The sequence below is a fragment of the Heterocephalus glaber genome, unplaced genomic scaffold (genome assembly GCF_053883595.1).
Source record: "Heterocephalus glaber isolate CG9 unplaced genomic scaffold, H.glaber_assembly_v1.0 deba00001606, whole genome shotgun sequence".
Taxonomy (NCBI): domain Eukaryota; kingdom Metazoa; phylum Chordata; class Mammalia; order Rodentia; family Bathyergidae; genus Heterocephalus; species Heterocephalus glaber.
In genome coordinates, this window is record NW_028258377.1 from 5,429,961 (window position 1) to 5,444,216 (window position 14,256).

The 14,256-nt window shown below is 34.2% G+C and overlaps 1 protein-coding gene across 2 annotated transcripts in view; it reads right to left on the reverse strand.

Annotated features, from left to right (window-relative positions):
- Positions 1-971: 971 nt before the first annotated feature.
- The window catches only part of Commd10 (COMM domain containing 10), a 174,732-nt gene continuing 161,447 nt past the window's right edge, over positions 972-14,256 (reverse strand). For both annotated transcript variants that reach the window (XM_013077873.3, XM_004836167.3), the window contains 2 exons: positions 2,539-2,598; positions 972-1,800 (listed from right to left, as the gene is read on the reverse strand). In XM_013077873.3, the coding sequence (XP_012933327.1) occupies positions 1,762-1,800; positions 2,539-2,598 (99 nt within the window). In that variant the 3' untranslated portion in view covers positions 972-1,761. The remainder of the gene's footprint in view (positions 1,801-2,538; positions 2,599-14,256) is intronic.

Sequence of the window (14,256 nt, forward strand, 5' to 3'; positions counted from 1 at the left end):
GTTATGTGGCACATGATTAAATACTGATGTGCTGAGATAGTAGGTTCCAGTCCCCACTAATTCCTTCGACTTCTTTTTTTAAAATAAAAAACTAGCATGTATTTAATACTCTTTGGAAACATCACACTTCCTTTGTGTATCCTAACAATGGTAATGCCTTAAGAATCTTCAACTAAATATAGTTCAGGAATAATTATGTTCTTAGTTGAATTAGACCTTTTTGTCCATTCTTTAGTGACCTTGATGCAGAATTCATCAAACTAGACTAACATAAAGAAAACTGTTTACCATATTTTTGTATAGGTTTAGACATATTCTTAGAGAGTATAAACCAGCCCTTTTAAGGGAGCATAAAATGAGCTACTTTAGAAAACCTCTAACTACCATATTTAACTTTGAGACCAGCAAGGGCAATACAATGTGATCCTGTCTAAAAGCAAACAAAGAACAACAACAAAAAGCAGTGTTACAAGCTACATAAAACCATTACAATACAAACATGCTTTACATATATTCTAACAATGGAAATTGGAGTTAAAAAAAATCTTTAAAGTCAATCCATACAGACAACTATAAAATTTGCTTTCTGAAATATTCCAGATTGAAAGTCTTTTAAACAACAAACATGTATATACACATATGTATACATATACATGTATATATAAATATAAAAATGCATTTGTAAAGAAGGGTGGGCATACATTCCACATACTGAACATTTATTTGTATAACACTTGTAACACTTATATTACCCAGATATCTCATGTGAGAAATGAGTCAATTATAATAGCTTTGTTTAACTATAAGACATTTCTGAAATCAAATTCCTTCATGTGAAAGAAGTCATGTTTCAACCTCCTGCTCTGTAAATAATATGAGAGACATTTCAGTTAATGGGAATCATATTACATTTACATATATCCATATTATAAAATATACTATAAAATACATAAAATAAAAATACACATCAGTTCAAACAATTCTAAAATACAAAAATTTTATTGACTGAAATAAATGCATTCAGGGAAGGAAATACAAAAGGTATGTGATTTGAAATTATAAAGATGCCCATTTACTATTCATTACAATTGTTTTTATTCATGATCTGCATCTGTGTCTCACACTATGAAGTGAATCATTAATTTTCATTACAAAGAAAAGGACACAAAAATCTGCACTATTTTTAAAATCATTAAACTCAGAAAAATTAATGTAGAAAGGCTGACATTAGAATTGATATAATACTACTAGTTCTACTTTAAATTTCTTTCATATAATTTCTCAGGCAAAATATACTTCTTATAGGAAAAAATGCCATGATATATTTGACTGCACATGGCTGTTTCCTTAATTTTACTAATGTAATTACTGAAGTTCTGTATTCTGGTAGGGTACACATTATATCTTCTATATGTGGACCCTCCTTGATACATACAGGGGTCATCAAGCATGTAAACAATAAACAGATGAGGCAATAAAGATTAAAGTAAAAACAATATACTATTCACTTTTGATTTCTTGAAAGTAAAAGTGTTCATAATAATTGCTACTGGCTCACAGAACTAGACAAACACTATACATTAGAACTTAGTACTCTTAACATTGCTTTCCCTTCGTTATTACTTGTCTAAGAAGTGACAAGCCATATAATTTATAAAAAGAAAGTCACTGAGTCTTCCAGAAAACAGCCAGGCAATCTCTCTTCAATGCAAAATAATGGGGGTGGCAGGAGTGTGATGGAGAAATCAGTCTTCAATAACATCATGTAAGGGAATCCAGCTGTGCTTGTATAGTCTCTAACTATGTACAAAGAAAATAAAACAAAACAGAAAGTTGGTGAGCGGAAAAAAATTCCTATGATCTGCTGTTTATATGAAACACGCAAATAAAAAGGAAAGAATGGCATTAGTAACTATGTATATTAAATCTATTCACATAGCAATAAAATGGCACTTAGGGTATTTTTTATGTGAAGATGTTAGAATTTATGCTTGCCATTTTACTTTTCACATTTGTAAAGCAGGACTTCTAAATACTATTTTAAGTATATCCAGCTGTTTCATTTTAAATTATTACTACCCAATAAGACTTTACGGTTGGGGATGGGGAGAGTGCATTTTCCTGAATTATCAAATCAGGATTTGGAAAGAAATATGAACAATACTCAGAGATAAATTTTTAAAGAACCAGCATCTTTATTTACATGTTTCCTTTTACCCTTGGGCCCCCAAATTATTTTACATGATTTACATTTAAAGTGTCACTATAGCTAGATATCACACAATATACCACTTAATGCTTTATAATAAAGCAACAATCGTCTTGCCTTAATTAAAACAATTTTCATTTTCTTCCTGATTTAGTTGTGCAGATTCTTTTCATCTTAGCTATGCTTCCTGCAGTGACACATACAGTGCTTGTAAAAGATATTTAAAGAACTCAGTTCCATAACAGGGTATTTAGAAATAAAAATTTATAAAATAAAGGAAACATTAGGAAAATCCCTATGTATCAGAAGATTATTTTCAATATACAGACCTTGTTATAGAAATCAAACAACTCCTTATGAGTGAATTCCACAAGAACTTTCTCCAGCTTCTACAAAAGAAAAATGAGGAAAAAAGAATTTAGTTGAATACAATTTATATTGCCTCTTTTCTCTCCACTAGCCTCAGTATACGCCATATTATTCTCTGAGTGGTTCAAAATTTTTTCTACCTGCTCTATTCAACCCCGTAATTCCTAGAACACACAAATATACTTACTAACACTCCACTTTAGCAAAAGGTTCCAACTCTGCAGGGACATCTGATTTTTAAGTTGATGCCACAAATGTTAGTAAAATATATGGCAGCAAGAGAACAATTATATTCTCTACTCTTTTAAGAGGAAGTATATAATCATCTTTCTCAGCAGTCCATCTGAAATCTAGTAAATAATATTAATAAAGACAGTGGAGGCAGAATATCTGAATTCATCCAACCATTAGTCCTTCAGTTCAGCATAGATACTGCCTCTAAGCACTAATCTAACAGTTATGATCTTTAAATGCTGAGATTATACAGCCTCAGCAAAAGTCAATACTTAACAGAACATTTTGAAAGCCAGGTTTAAAACAATGTTTCAATTCACATGCATTAGAGAAACCTTTGCGAGTGATAGGTGCTAAGTAATAGTACTGAGTATGTATGTACAATGATGTAGTTAAGTGTGACATTAAACTAAACCCAACCTAAATGCACCTAACCTGCTTTCAGTTGATTCTGTAATCTGAGGAAACAATTCAAATCAGTTGCTAAAGATTGCAAAATCTGTTTATTTTATTCAAGATCTCCTAAGGAAGTGAAAGTTAATGAAGACAGAATGCTAGGAAAATTTTACCTGCCCTGATCCTACTGTTGTGCTCACATGACATAAAACGGGCACTTTAAGGAAGCAGAAAACTGCTGCAAACAGGTGTTACTTCATGTACTTGTTTGTGGTCATTTCCAACATAATATTAACTCTAGCTCTTAGTTTCTACTGTCCCACTTTTTTACCTGTTTTATAATGATTCATGTTGACAAAGACAACATTTTCAAATGAAGTTATCTCCAGCTAACACCAGGAAAGTCAATGGGCTATGTTCAGAAATAGTATTTTCATCCTCATGAAGCCTAAGCACATAGCATCAAAGTTCACAGTTGTTTTCTCTCACACATCCATCTAAATACGTAAGCTTTAAAGAATGAAGTGTTCAACTGTAAAGCCTCATCTTTCAGGAATGATATAAAATTAGGATGGTTACAAGCTGTATTAGAAAAATTACTTGGTATATTAGAAAAATACATGATTGCCACATATCATTAAACCTTGGAAGTTTTAATCAGCATGATCTACTAGTACTGTAAATCCTCCCAACAGTTAAAGGGGAATAACAGACCCAGGTTTACCTCTAAGTTCTGGGGAAGGCAAGGCAAGTTCATTATACTCATCATGCCAAAAGCTTGTAGGGAATGTAATTATATGAACATTATACAAACAACTAATTTGTTAGAAATTGCAGTCAAACCAGGTTCTTGTTTCCTACATTTTGCTTTGTTTTATCTCAAGTGGTATTTTCTAAAATGTTACACTGACAAGAGTGAATATAACCATGAAAACACATTTCTTTTTTTTTTCATAAAGTTTATTGGTACATTTTAGGTATACAATATAGTTACATTCATCATTGGGATCTTATACCTTTACATGATGTATCTTGATTCTTATTTTCTTCCCCATTCCCCTGTCCTCCCTTCGCCCCCTCTACCCTTCCCTACTTAAAAAGACTTTGTTTCCATTTTTTCCTTTCCCTTCTTTCCTTTTCCCTACCCCTCTCACTTCCCCTACTCCTTTAGACCTTTTTTTCCTATTTCAATTATCAGTTACAATTTCGATCCTTATTTATATACTTTTAGTTTTTCACACCAGAGAAACTATTCATTATTTACACATTTATGTCCTATTTATTTCACTTAAGAGTATGGCCTCAATGTGCATCCCTTTAGCTATATTTATATAGCTAGTTTCTCATTCTTTATGGCTGAGTAGTACTCCATTTTATTCAAAAACCACATCTTCTTTATCCAGTCTCCAGTTGATGGGCACTTGGGCTGTTTCCAAGTTTTAGCTACTACACACTGTGCCGCTATAAACATGGGTGCACATATATTACTGTGGTATGATTTTTTAATTCTTTTGGGAAGATACCCAGCAGGGGAATAGCTGGGTCAAATGGGACCTCTAGTCCTAGTTCTTTGAGGTATCTCCATACTGATTTCCACAGTGGTTGCACCAGTCTACACTCCCACCAACAATGGAGAAGGGTTCCTTTCTCCCGACAACCCCACCAGCATTTGTTACTGGTTGATTTCATGATAGCAGCCATTGTTTCTGGGGTGAGGTGGAATCTTAGTGTTGTTGAAAACACATTTTTTATAATAGCTATAGTGGCATCAACAAGATGGTAGACTAGGAAGCTACAAGCTCTCCTTTACATTAAGACACCAAGTTGGCAATATATGGAACAGAATAGATCTGTGAGAATGCGTTATCAACTGCAAGCTCCTAGGCACTCAGGTCATTGTAAAGCCAAGAAGAGATTCCAATGAAAAGGAATAAGACATTTTGTAGTATTAAGGGCCTATGTGTGCTCCTCCCTCTTTGTGGCATAGTGAAGCAACCAGGAAGAAAGGCTCTACACCAGGGCCTGATGGAGACCACCCTGAGTGAGCTATAAATTCATAACTTGGCTTTTCATATTAAAAGTCTGTGTGTGGCCGGGGATTTAGCTCAGTGGCACTTCGCCTGCCTCGCAAGCTCAAGGTCCTGAGTTCGATCCCCAGTACTGCAAAAAAAAAAAAAAAAGTCTGCCTATTACCACAATGGTTGCCTGAAGAGCCAGTAGTTGGTGTGTGGGAATGAACAACTCCCCACACCACTGGTTACAGCAGAGGTCTCAATGATCTGTGATGCCTTGGATGGCAAGACAATAGTGCAGCTATGGGCAGCATGACTTGTACAGAAAATTCCCATACAGACAAAAATCAATCTATGGGAAGAAACAAATTTCAAAAACAAATAAATGATCTGTTCCTACTGGAATATCTTGTTCCCTTGTTACTAGGACCCTGCTCACATCAGTGCTCTTCACCTCACTGTTCCCTGTACCACCCTTTATTCCTTCTGGAAGCTGGATGATCAACAAATAGTGGCAAGTTCCAGGAGACAGTGTCTTAGCCAGATAAGAGCTTTGACCATACTGGGCCCCCCATTTATGCATTAAGATCTTATCTTATCTTCCTTTTTTAATCCATCCGCCATACCTTTGGTCAGGTGATTGGGGGTCTGATCAGCCTCCAGTAAGGGCCACTCCCTGAACACAGAACAAAAGAATAAACCATGTGTTCAATGTTCTGGCTTGGCTTGGAGCTGCCCAAGAAACTGGTTACTCTCTTGCTTGACTAGGAGCTTGACACAGGACTAGCACCAGGTTTTGAAAGGCACTGAAAACAGGTGAGCAGTGTATCAGAGCTGCAGTTTTGAGGGTAATTTCAGGGAAAGCAATATATCATGAAAGGTTTGAGAGGCCCTGGGAGTCCCACCTGGGTTGACTGGTAAGCATCTTCTCCTATACAAAGTGAGCATATAAAGACTGAGAAAGGTGACTGTTTATAAAAACACCCAAATCTAGGAAAAATGACAAGGAGGTCTTAAAGAAAAACAATTCCTTCCCAGCCTTCAGCAGTCCTTCCCCTTATGATCTTCCCCTTCTTCTCATAGCTGTAACTTCTTGTTCTGGTACAGATAAAATGAAAAACTATGTCCTGTAAACAAAAGTTTATGACACTCTGTTCTCATATGATTCATAAGACACTGTCTTCTTTCAAAGCAAAGTCATAAAACTGTCTGCCCTTGTCCTGTTCTGGTAAACTCACTTGCTATGTCACTAGAAAGGCGACCCGCCTTCAACGAAATGTATAAAAGTTGGAACTTCTCTTTTGTTCAAGCTCAGCCATTTTGAACACAAAGTCCACTGAGTGGTGTATACGACATAAATAAATCCTCCTGACTCTCATTTGGTTGTTCCTGTTTCTTGGAATTCTGTAACATATAATGAAAAGAAAACATGGCCCGATCAAAGGAACAAAATAACACTCCTGAAACTGTTACTAACAAAACACAAAACTATGACCAACTTGACAAAGAATTTAAAATAGTCATCATAAAGGTGCTCAGTGAGTTAAAAGAAAACACATACATAATTAAACACAGGAAAATCATATATGAACAAAATGCACATATCAATAAAGAGACAGAAACTACTAAAAAAACATTCTAGACCCAAAAAATAGAATAACTGAACTGAATAATTCATTAGAGGGATTCAACAATAGACTTAACTGGGCAGAATAATCAATGAACTTTCAATAACAAGTCATTTGAAATCATCAAGTCATAGGAACAACAAAAAAAAGAAAGATGAAAAGCAAAGAAAGCCTAAGGGACTTATGGGACAATATCAAGTAGATCAATATGTGCATTTTGAGTATCACAGTAGGAAAAGAGAGAAAGAAAGGAACTAAGAGCACAATAAAGGGGCATAAAGCTTACTTAAAAAATAGTAGTGGCTAAAGACGTCCCAAATTCTGGCCACAAATGAACATACAAATTTAAAAAGCTCAAGTATTTCTACTGGGAAAATCTAAAGAGAACCACACCAAGACATAATCAAACTGTCTAAAATGGATTACAGAGGCTTAAAAATAACAAAAGTGACTCATCACATACAAAGGAGCATTCACAAGATTATTAGTAGATTTCTCAGCAGAACTTTTGAGGATCAGCAGATCTAAAGAAGGAGAGAATCAAAAGTACAGTTTCAGGCATGATTAGCTTGATATGTCTATGAGATTACCCTGAAAATGTAAGAAATGAGTTTGGAAAACTTAAAAGAGATTTAGATAAGAGATACACATTTGGGAGTCACTGATATGCTGATGATACTTAAAACCATAAAAACACAGTACAGGAAGGAGGCTAATGCTAAGCCCTAAACAACTCCAAAAGGTATGTTTAGCCTTCAAAAGGTATGCTTTCTTTTACTCTTTTTTTTTTTTTTGGTACCAGGGATCAAACTTGGGACCTTGCGCTTGTGAGACAGGTTGCTGGAACCACTGAGCTAAATCCCCAGCCCTCAAAAGGTATGCTAAGCCCTAAACAACTCCAAAACAAATGTTTAGCATCACCTCGTTCACAAACGTTTTCTACAGTTTGAAATGTACCATGGATATTTATTACATTATAAAGTATATCAGTAAGTTAGTACACAAACAATAAAAGTGGGTGGCTTATTTCTAAATATATCTTCAATATTCCATTTTCCTGTAAAACTCATTAAAGTCACTAATATTGTTAACTAAACATATAGACTGGAAGACAGGTTCTCTCATGCCATATATATATAATATATATATATATTATATATATATATGAAAGAATATACAACAAAGAATCCACCTAGGAAATTCATTACTTATATTGAATTAAGCTCATGCATGAATACCAAATCTAGACTTTGTATATTTGATCTGAAAACAGTGCAAAGTAAAAATGAAAGTAGAAAGACTAATGTTCTGTCAATGTCTTAACAAAGATGTATTTGTTCATCCATTTCTTTTTATTTTTAATTTATAATCTTATCTACAAGCACTGGGATAATGTTGCACATACCCATTAGCAAAATTCCCATGGAAATAGAATTCAGTAAGGTCTACAGAAAGGTCTAACTTGATGAAAGCTGACACTAAAAATATCTTCTGCTTTTCCATCAGTTAGGAATTAGGAGCACAAATACATTTTTCAAGAAGAGAAATGCACTAACCTCACAAATTATCCAAGCAGAAATATCCTCTAAATAATACAGATATCAACTAGATAAGAAACTAAATTTGCATTGCTCTTTTACATTGAAATTGATCTCATAATGAGAAATGAAACAATTATCCTTTCACTTAGAAAATCAGGAGGTAGAATATTTCAGTAAAAGAAATACTACTAATCTCTTGCCCAAGTTGAATCTAAAAATACTTTGCTAAGTACTTAAAAAGGAAGTTTTCTTTTCAGTAGTAGAAATGATAGACAGAGATAAAACTTAAATAGTATTTCAAGTCTTATTGAATGGGTTTATTAAACAAAAATAATTTGGTACTATTTATTAAATAACTGTCCATAGATTATATTCTCAATAAGTACATACAATTGTAGATAACTATAAATATATCCTAATATGTATTATTTATTGACTAAGTATTATTGTTCAAAATATTAGAGCTATCATTTCAGTTTTCACACAAACAATAAACTATGAAACTCTACCCACATACAAAAGTGTTAGCCATTTCTGTCACCCACAATATCTAAATATTCAATAAACATTTAAATAATACCAGGTTCTGTGCTCATGATAGAAAGATGAATAAGCCAGGGGAAGGAATACACTTTTGACCAAAGAAAGGTGCTTCTCTAAGTTGGTTGGTTGTCTTTTGCAACTAAGGTTCTAAATATGGAAAGAATTTCATGGGACTGTAAGGAAGGGATGCTTTTACCATCTGTCAGATCCATGAAATCATTCCTAACTACCAAAAGGGTAATGTCTGTTACAGCCAGCTCTGATTCAAAGGGTGCCAATTAAGAAGGTACACACAAAAGCATCCTAGGCAGACAGAAAGAAACAAATCTCTACTTTTCTGTAAGGCAGCTTGACTACATCATTTCCCAAGACTTTTTAGTTCTATAACTCAAAGATGTTAAAAAGTACACCTATGTAGGCAAATTGAACTAGTAAACTGAGGTAGTTAGAACTATAAAATATCAGTAAGGAAGGGCTTCAGTGATAACCTGGCTAAACCCTCTTTTTTAATGAGGAAAAAGGTGCTCATAAAAGCAAAATAACACATAATGAGGTGGGACTGGTTGTTGTTCTTTCCACTATACCATTGTGGCAATTTAAGATTACTGAAGCACTTTCATTTGCATATCAAGATAATTTAGAGGAAAAATATTCCTTTCCTCCTGTGAATTTTCACAATTACTTCCATTCAATAACTTACCCAACAGAGAAAAACCCAAAGGCTATGTTGTGGGTAAAAATTTTGATAAATACAGTTGATAAAGTGTCAAACTGTCTTAATAAGAAGTATAATGTGGGCTGGGGCTTTAGCTCAGTGGTTCCATTGCTTGCCTTGCAAGTGCAAGGTGCCAAGTTTGATCCCTGGTATAAAAAAAAAAAAGTATACTGTAAGGCTAAAGACTTCAATTTTTCAAAAATTTTCTGAAAAAATATAATCACATCTCTTTGTCTTGCTTACATTAATAAAAACAAAACAAAAACACCAAAGAGCCACTGTGAAAATTTGACGAAAGTTATTATAGTATCATTACTAAGTTTAAAATTCTAATTCCAAATAAACAAACGAAAACTCTTACCCCAATAAATACACCATAAAATACAGAAACAGAGTAAGAAAAATGATCACTTCATATGAATATGGAGCTGATTTCTATTATTTCTTTATGGTCTGTTATTCCAAAAGTTCTTTAAATACTGCCCAGTCAAGCAGTTTTCAAAAACTCACAGGCATGGCCCTGCTCTATGAGAAGGCACTGGGAAAACTGGAAACTCTGAGCTTCTACAAAATTTAATAAAAGTTACAAAAAGTCTACCTGTGACAAATACATGCAATATAAACCACATGAGGCACTTTTTCAAGGTTAAATACACTGTTGGCAATAAGCCCCATACTCAATAGTTGGTGCAGAAATAAACACTCAGACACCAAAAAATCTTGACAAGGCAAGTTTATTTCTGCAGAAGCATATGAGCACATCTCAGCAATGAGGAACCAGGTACAGAGAGAGGCAGCAACCGTCTCCTTTTATATCCTAACCTGTGAAAAGCAACTGATCTTCTCCCCATTGGCTAGTTTGAAGTTTCATAATCTATCCTGATTGCCTAGTTTAGGTGGCCTGAAAGGAGGGTCTGAAGGGCTGGTGGCCAAGGTTTCTTAAAGGTGGTGTGGGGGGGGGGGCTGGTGCAGGAGCAGCTGAAAGTCCTTGACTGTGTTCTGGCGTAGACGTAGCTTGTAACTGCAACAACTGCAACCCTGGTGTAAGGGGTGGAGGGTGGGGGAGCCTAGGGTGAACTGTAGTTTAAGATGGAGCCATTCCTGTTTATATCCTTTGATAGAAAAGACAGGGCCACAGCTTCTCACATCCACCAAATTATAACTTTTCTTTTCAATCTCTGAACATTACAGTTTGGCAAAATGTTTATCTACTCAAGAACACAAGAATATAAACAGCAAAAGCAAATTCAAAGCTTATCTTATGGCAGTCAAAACTTCCAAAATGTGCCCCATGACTCTTCTACAAGTCCATCTTCCAGAATCTTCTTAATGCACTGCATGCACTGGCAGTGCTGGAGTACTAGGACTGCAGGCTCAACATACTGCCCCCTAGGTCTTTACTCATCCTGTTTGCCAGGAGCATTCCCAATTTTATGCATGCACACTCTGGCATACACATACACATACATATATACCAGCTATTTCATTTAGCTAAATCTTTCAATATTCAGTTCAGTTGATACTGTATCATTTTTCTCTGAAGGGAAAAATATTGTATATGGAGAATATCAAAGTAAGTCTAAATGACCATAATGTTTTCCCAATTACACATATTGCAGTATTTAACCCAAATTATGAAAATGGTCCTGTAGGTTTCATTATTCTTGTTTACTTAGAAAATATATAGGCTAAATAGTAATTAAACACTAAGTATTGATTCTCCAGTAAGTTTGAAAAATGGCTTCTCAAAGACTGTCACCTTGAGCTGGTTAAAGCGAAAAGATTTGGGCTTTACATAGTATATACTGTACTTAGCTGAAAAAAATAATAATTTTGGCTGCCAACATAACAACAAATCATTTTTAGCCAGAAATCTTTAATCAACATAAAAATTGTAGAAGAATGTGCATGAAAAAATATTTGCATTAAATGTTTAATCAGATATATTTATTTTGGCTGTTAGGACATTTGACCTGGTATCTTTATGTATCCTTTTCCTTCTGGCCAAAATATTGCTTTGCTCCTATGTAGACAAAATAATATGTTTGGCAGTCATATCATCACTATATTTTCTTTCTTTTAAAAATACAATGTGCTATGCATGACCAGATCACAAACTTGAAGCCAATCAAAATGAATCTCCTATAGTATTCATTAACTAATTTATTATGTGTTCTGATATGTCATTTTGATTTTCAGCTTTGGTACTGAAATGTCTGGCTATGGTTGCTGAATATAATCAACAAGATAAGTTTTGAATATGATTACAGAAAGGTCTTTAAACATGAGGAATTATGTTAAGGACAATGGCAGTTTAAAATGGGGTTTTTCTGTACTAAATAATATAGGTGATGCTATATTTTCTGGAATTATAATGTATTATAAGTATCTGATAATTGAATCATTTTCATTTGAAATAGTTGCATTATTTAACATCTTGAAACATGTTTTGGTATCTTAAGTAAGGTATTCTGGATATATTATAAATTCCAAATTGAAATCCTCTAGTTCCACAGCGATGAGCTTGATATCCAAATTTGGGCTTCCTTTCTTCGTACAATCACTTTACTGGATTTAAAGACAGAAATTCATATGCTGTATTTGTGCTTTCAAGAGCTACTTTATATTTGGTATCCAGAATAATATAACCAATGCAATTCATAGCATAAGAAAAAGGTAATTAAAAACATACTGGTTTAATTTTTTCTAGTTTGTGCTGTCATGTCAGTCTTCAAGAAAAGAGGACCAATAATATGTAACTAAATGAGTGTTAATTTCATAATTTAGTTACAATTTGCACTTCTTATCAGCTAACTGGAAGATCAGCTTCCGCAAAATAAAAGGGCAAAGTTTAGCATTTGCTTCATGTTACAAGGTGCACTGAGTTTATCATACAATGTGTTACCTGTAGCATAAGAAATACCTATTTTCATTGCTTCTCCGCCTTTTGGTTAAGATCAAGTGTAGAAACATCTATCTTACCCCCTAACACTTGTGAACCCAAATTGCTAAAGAAGGCAAGTACAATCCTTAATTTGATAGAAGACAAGGTTAATTTAAAGCAGTAAATATTTAGAGAAAAATTTAACCTATACTAGTGCTATTCCAAATGCATGACAAACAAGCTCATTTTCTCATCTGCATGAGATTCCTGCTAACCTAATCACCTGATTATGATTTGCAAAATCCTCTTCGAATCAAGTGAACTAATGATGCATATTCTATAAACTAAACGAACTGTTATGGTTTTGATCTAAAATGTCCCTCAAAAGTATCATGTATTCAGAGGCTGGGCTTTTAGAAGGTGATTGGATCATGGGGCACTATAGTCATCAGTGAATTACTTTCCTGGTGAGTTCATGGCTAAACATGTTGTTAGGAGGTGGAACCTACTTGGAGGTAGGTCACTGGGTGAGTGACCCAGAAGGATGTATTCTTGTTCCTGACCCTTTCTCTGCTTCCACGTTGCCATGGGTTGAGCAGCTTTTCTCCACCAGGGTCTTCCACTATACTGTTTCTGCCTTGGGGTCAGCCAGTTATGGACTGAATCCATTGGAAACTGTGAGTCAAATAAGCTTCTCGTTTCAATTTCAAATGTTGGGTGTTTTTGTCTCAGTAACAGGAAAGTAACTAGTGCATGGTTTCAACAAGTTGGTATACTTCTATAATCCTTAGGATATCAGGAGCTCATAAATAAGGTTTTTGTTTTATGTTTGAAATAAAGGATATGGCATATTACTGTGAATTCAACACAGATAGAAACAGTAGATACTTGAGTCTGTCTTGCATTTGAGTAAAGAGACAGAGTATGAGTTTTATTTTTAACTTAGTGAAAATAATATTGGAAAATTTAACTTACTTGCTTTGTAACAGCTTCATGTGAGTCACTTAAACTTATAATTCAATCATTTTTAATATATTCAAAAGTTATGCAACTATCACAATTAACTTAAGAATATTTTCATCATTTCAAAAAGAAATCCCATATTCTTTAGCTACCATCTGCCAACCAATTCAGACCCTAAAACCCACCTTCTAGTCACAGGCAACCAGTCCTACTCTGTCCTTATAGATTTGCCTATTTTGAAAACATTATCAGTTTTTCATGTAATCTAATAGTATGTGATCTTTTGTAACCAGTTTATTTGTTTTCAATGTTTATTCACATTGTAGTATGTATCAGTGCAATTTAGTAAGCAAAAACTGTGTCCCAATTTAAGCAACTGATTTTTTAGTTAGGTGTTAAAATTAAGAATTAAAAAAAAATCCTATGACACAAACATATGCCTAAACATGATATACAATAAATAATATTATTAACATACTTGTATTTTGATTATCCTCTGACAATTGAATTATTTCTTTTATATTTTTTATTTATTTAAAAATAGATAATTTCTTTCTTCTTCCTGGCAATTTCTTACTCTCCTGAAATGTTATTTCCTCTGTGAAACAATGTTTAATTTACTCCTCCCTCCTTGCCACCCCAGTCACTTGCTTTGGTGTTCTACAGCACAGCAAGGAGACTTTTGTTAGTACATGTTCTGATGTTTGACAGTGGAGGCTTCCAAAGCATATGTATGTTCCTTGAGGTCAGAGGTAGTACAAA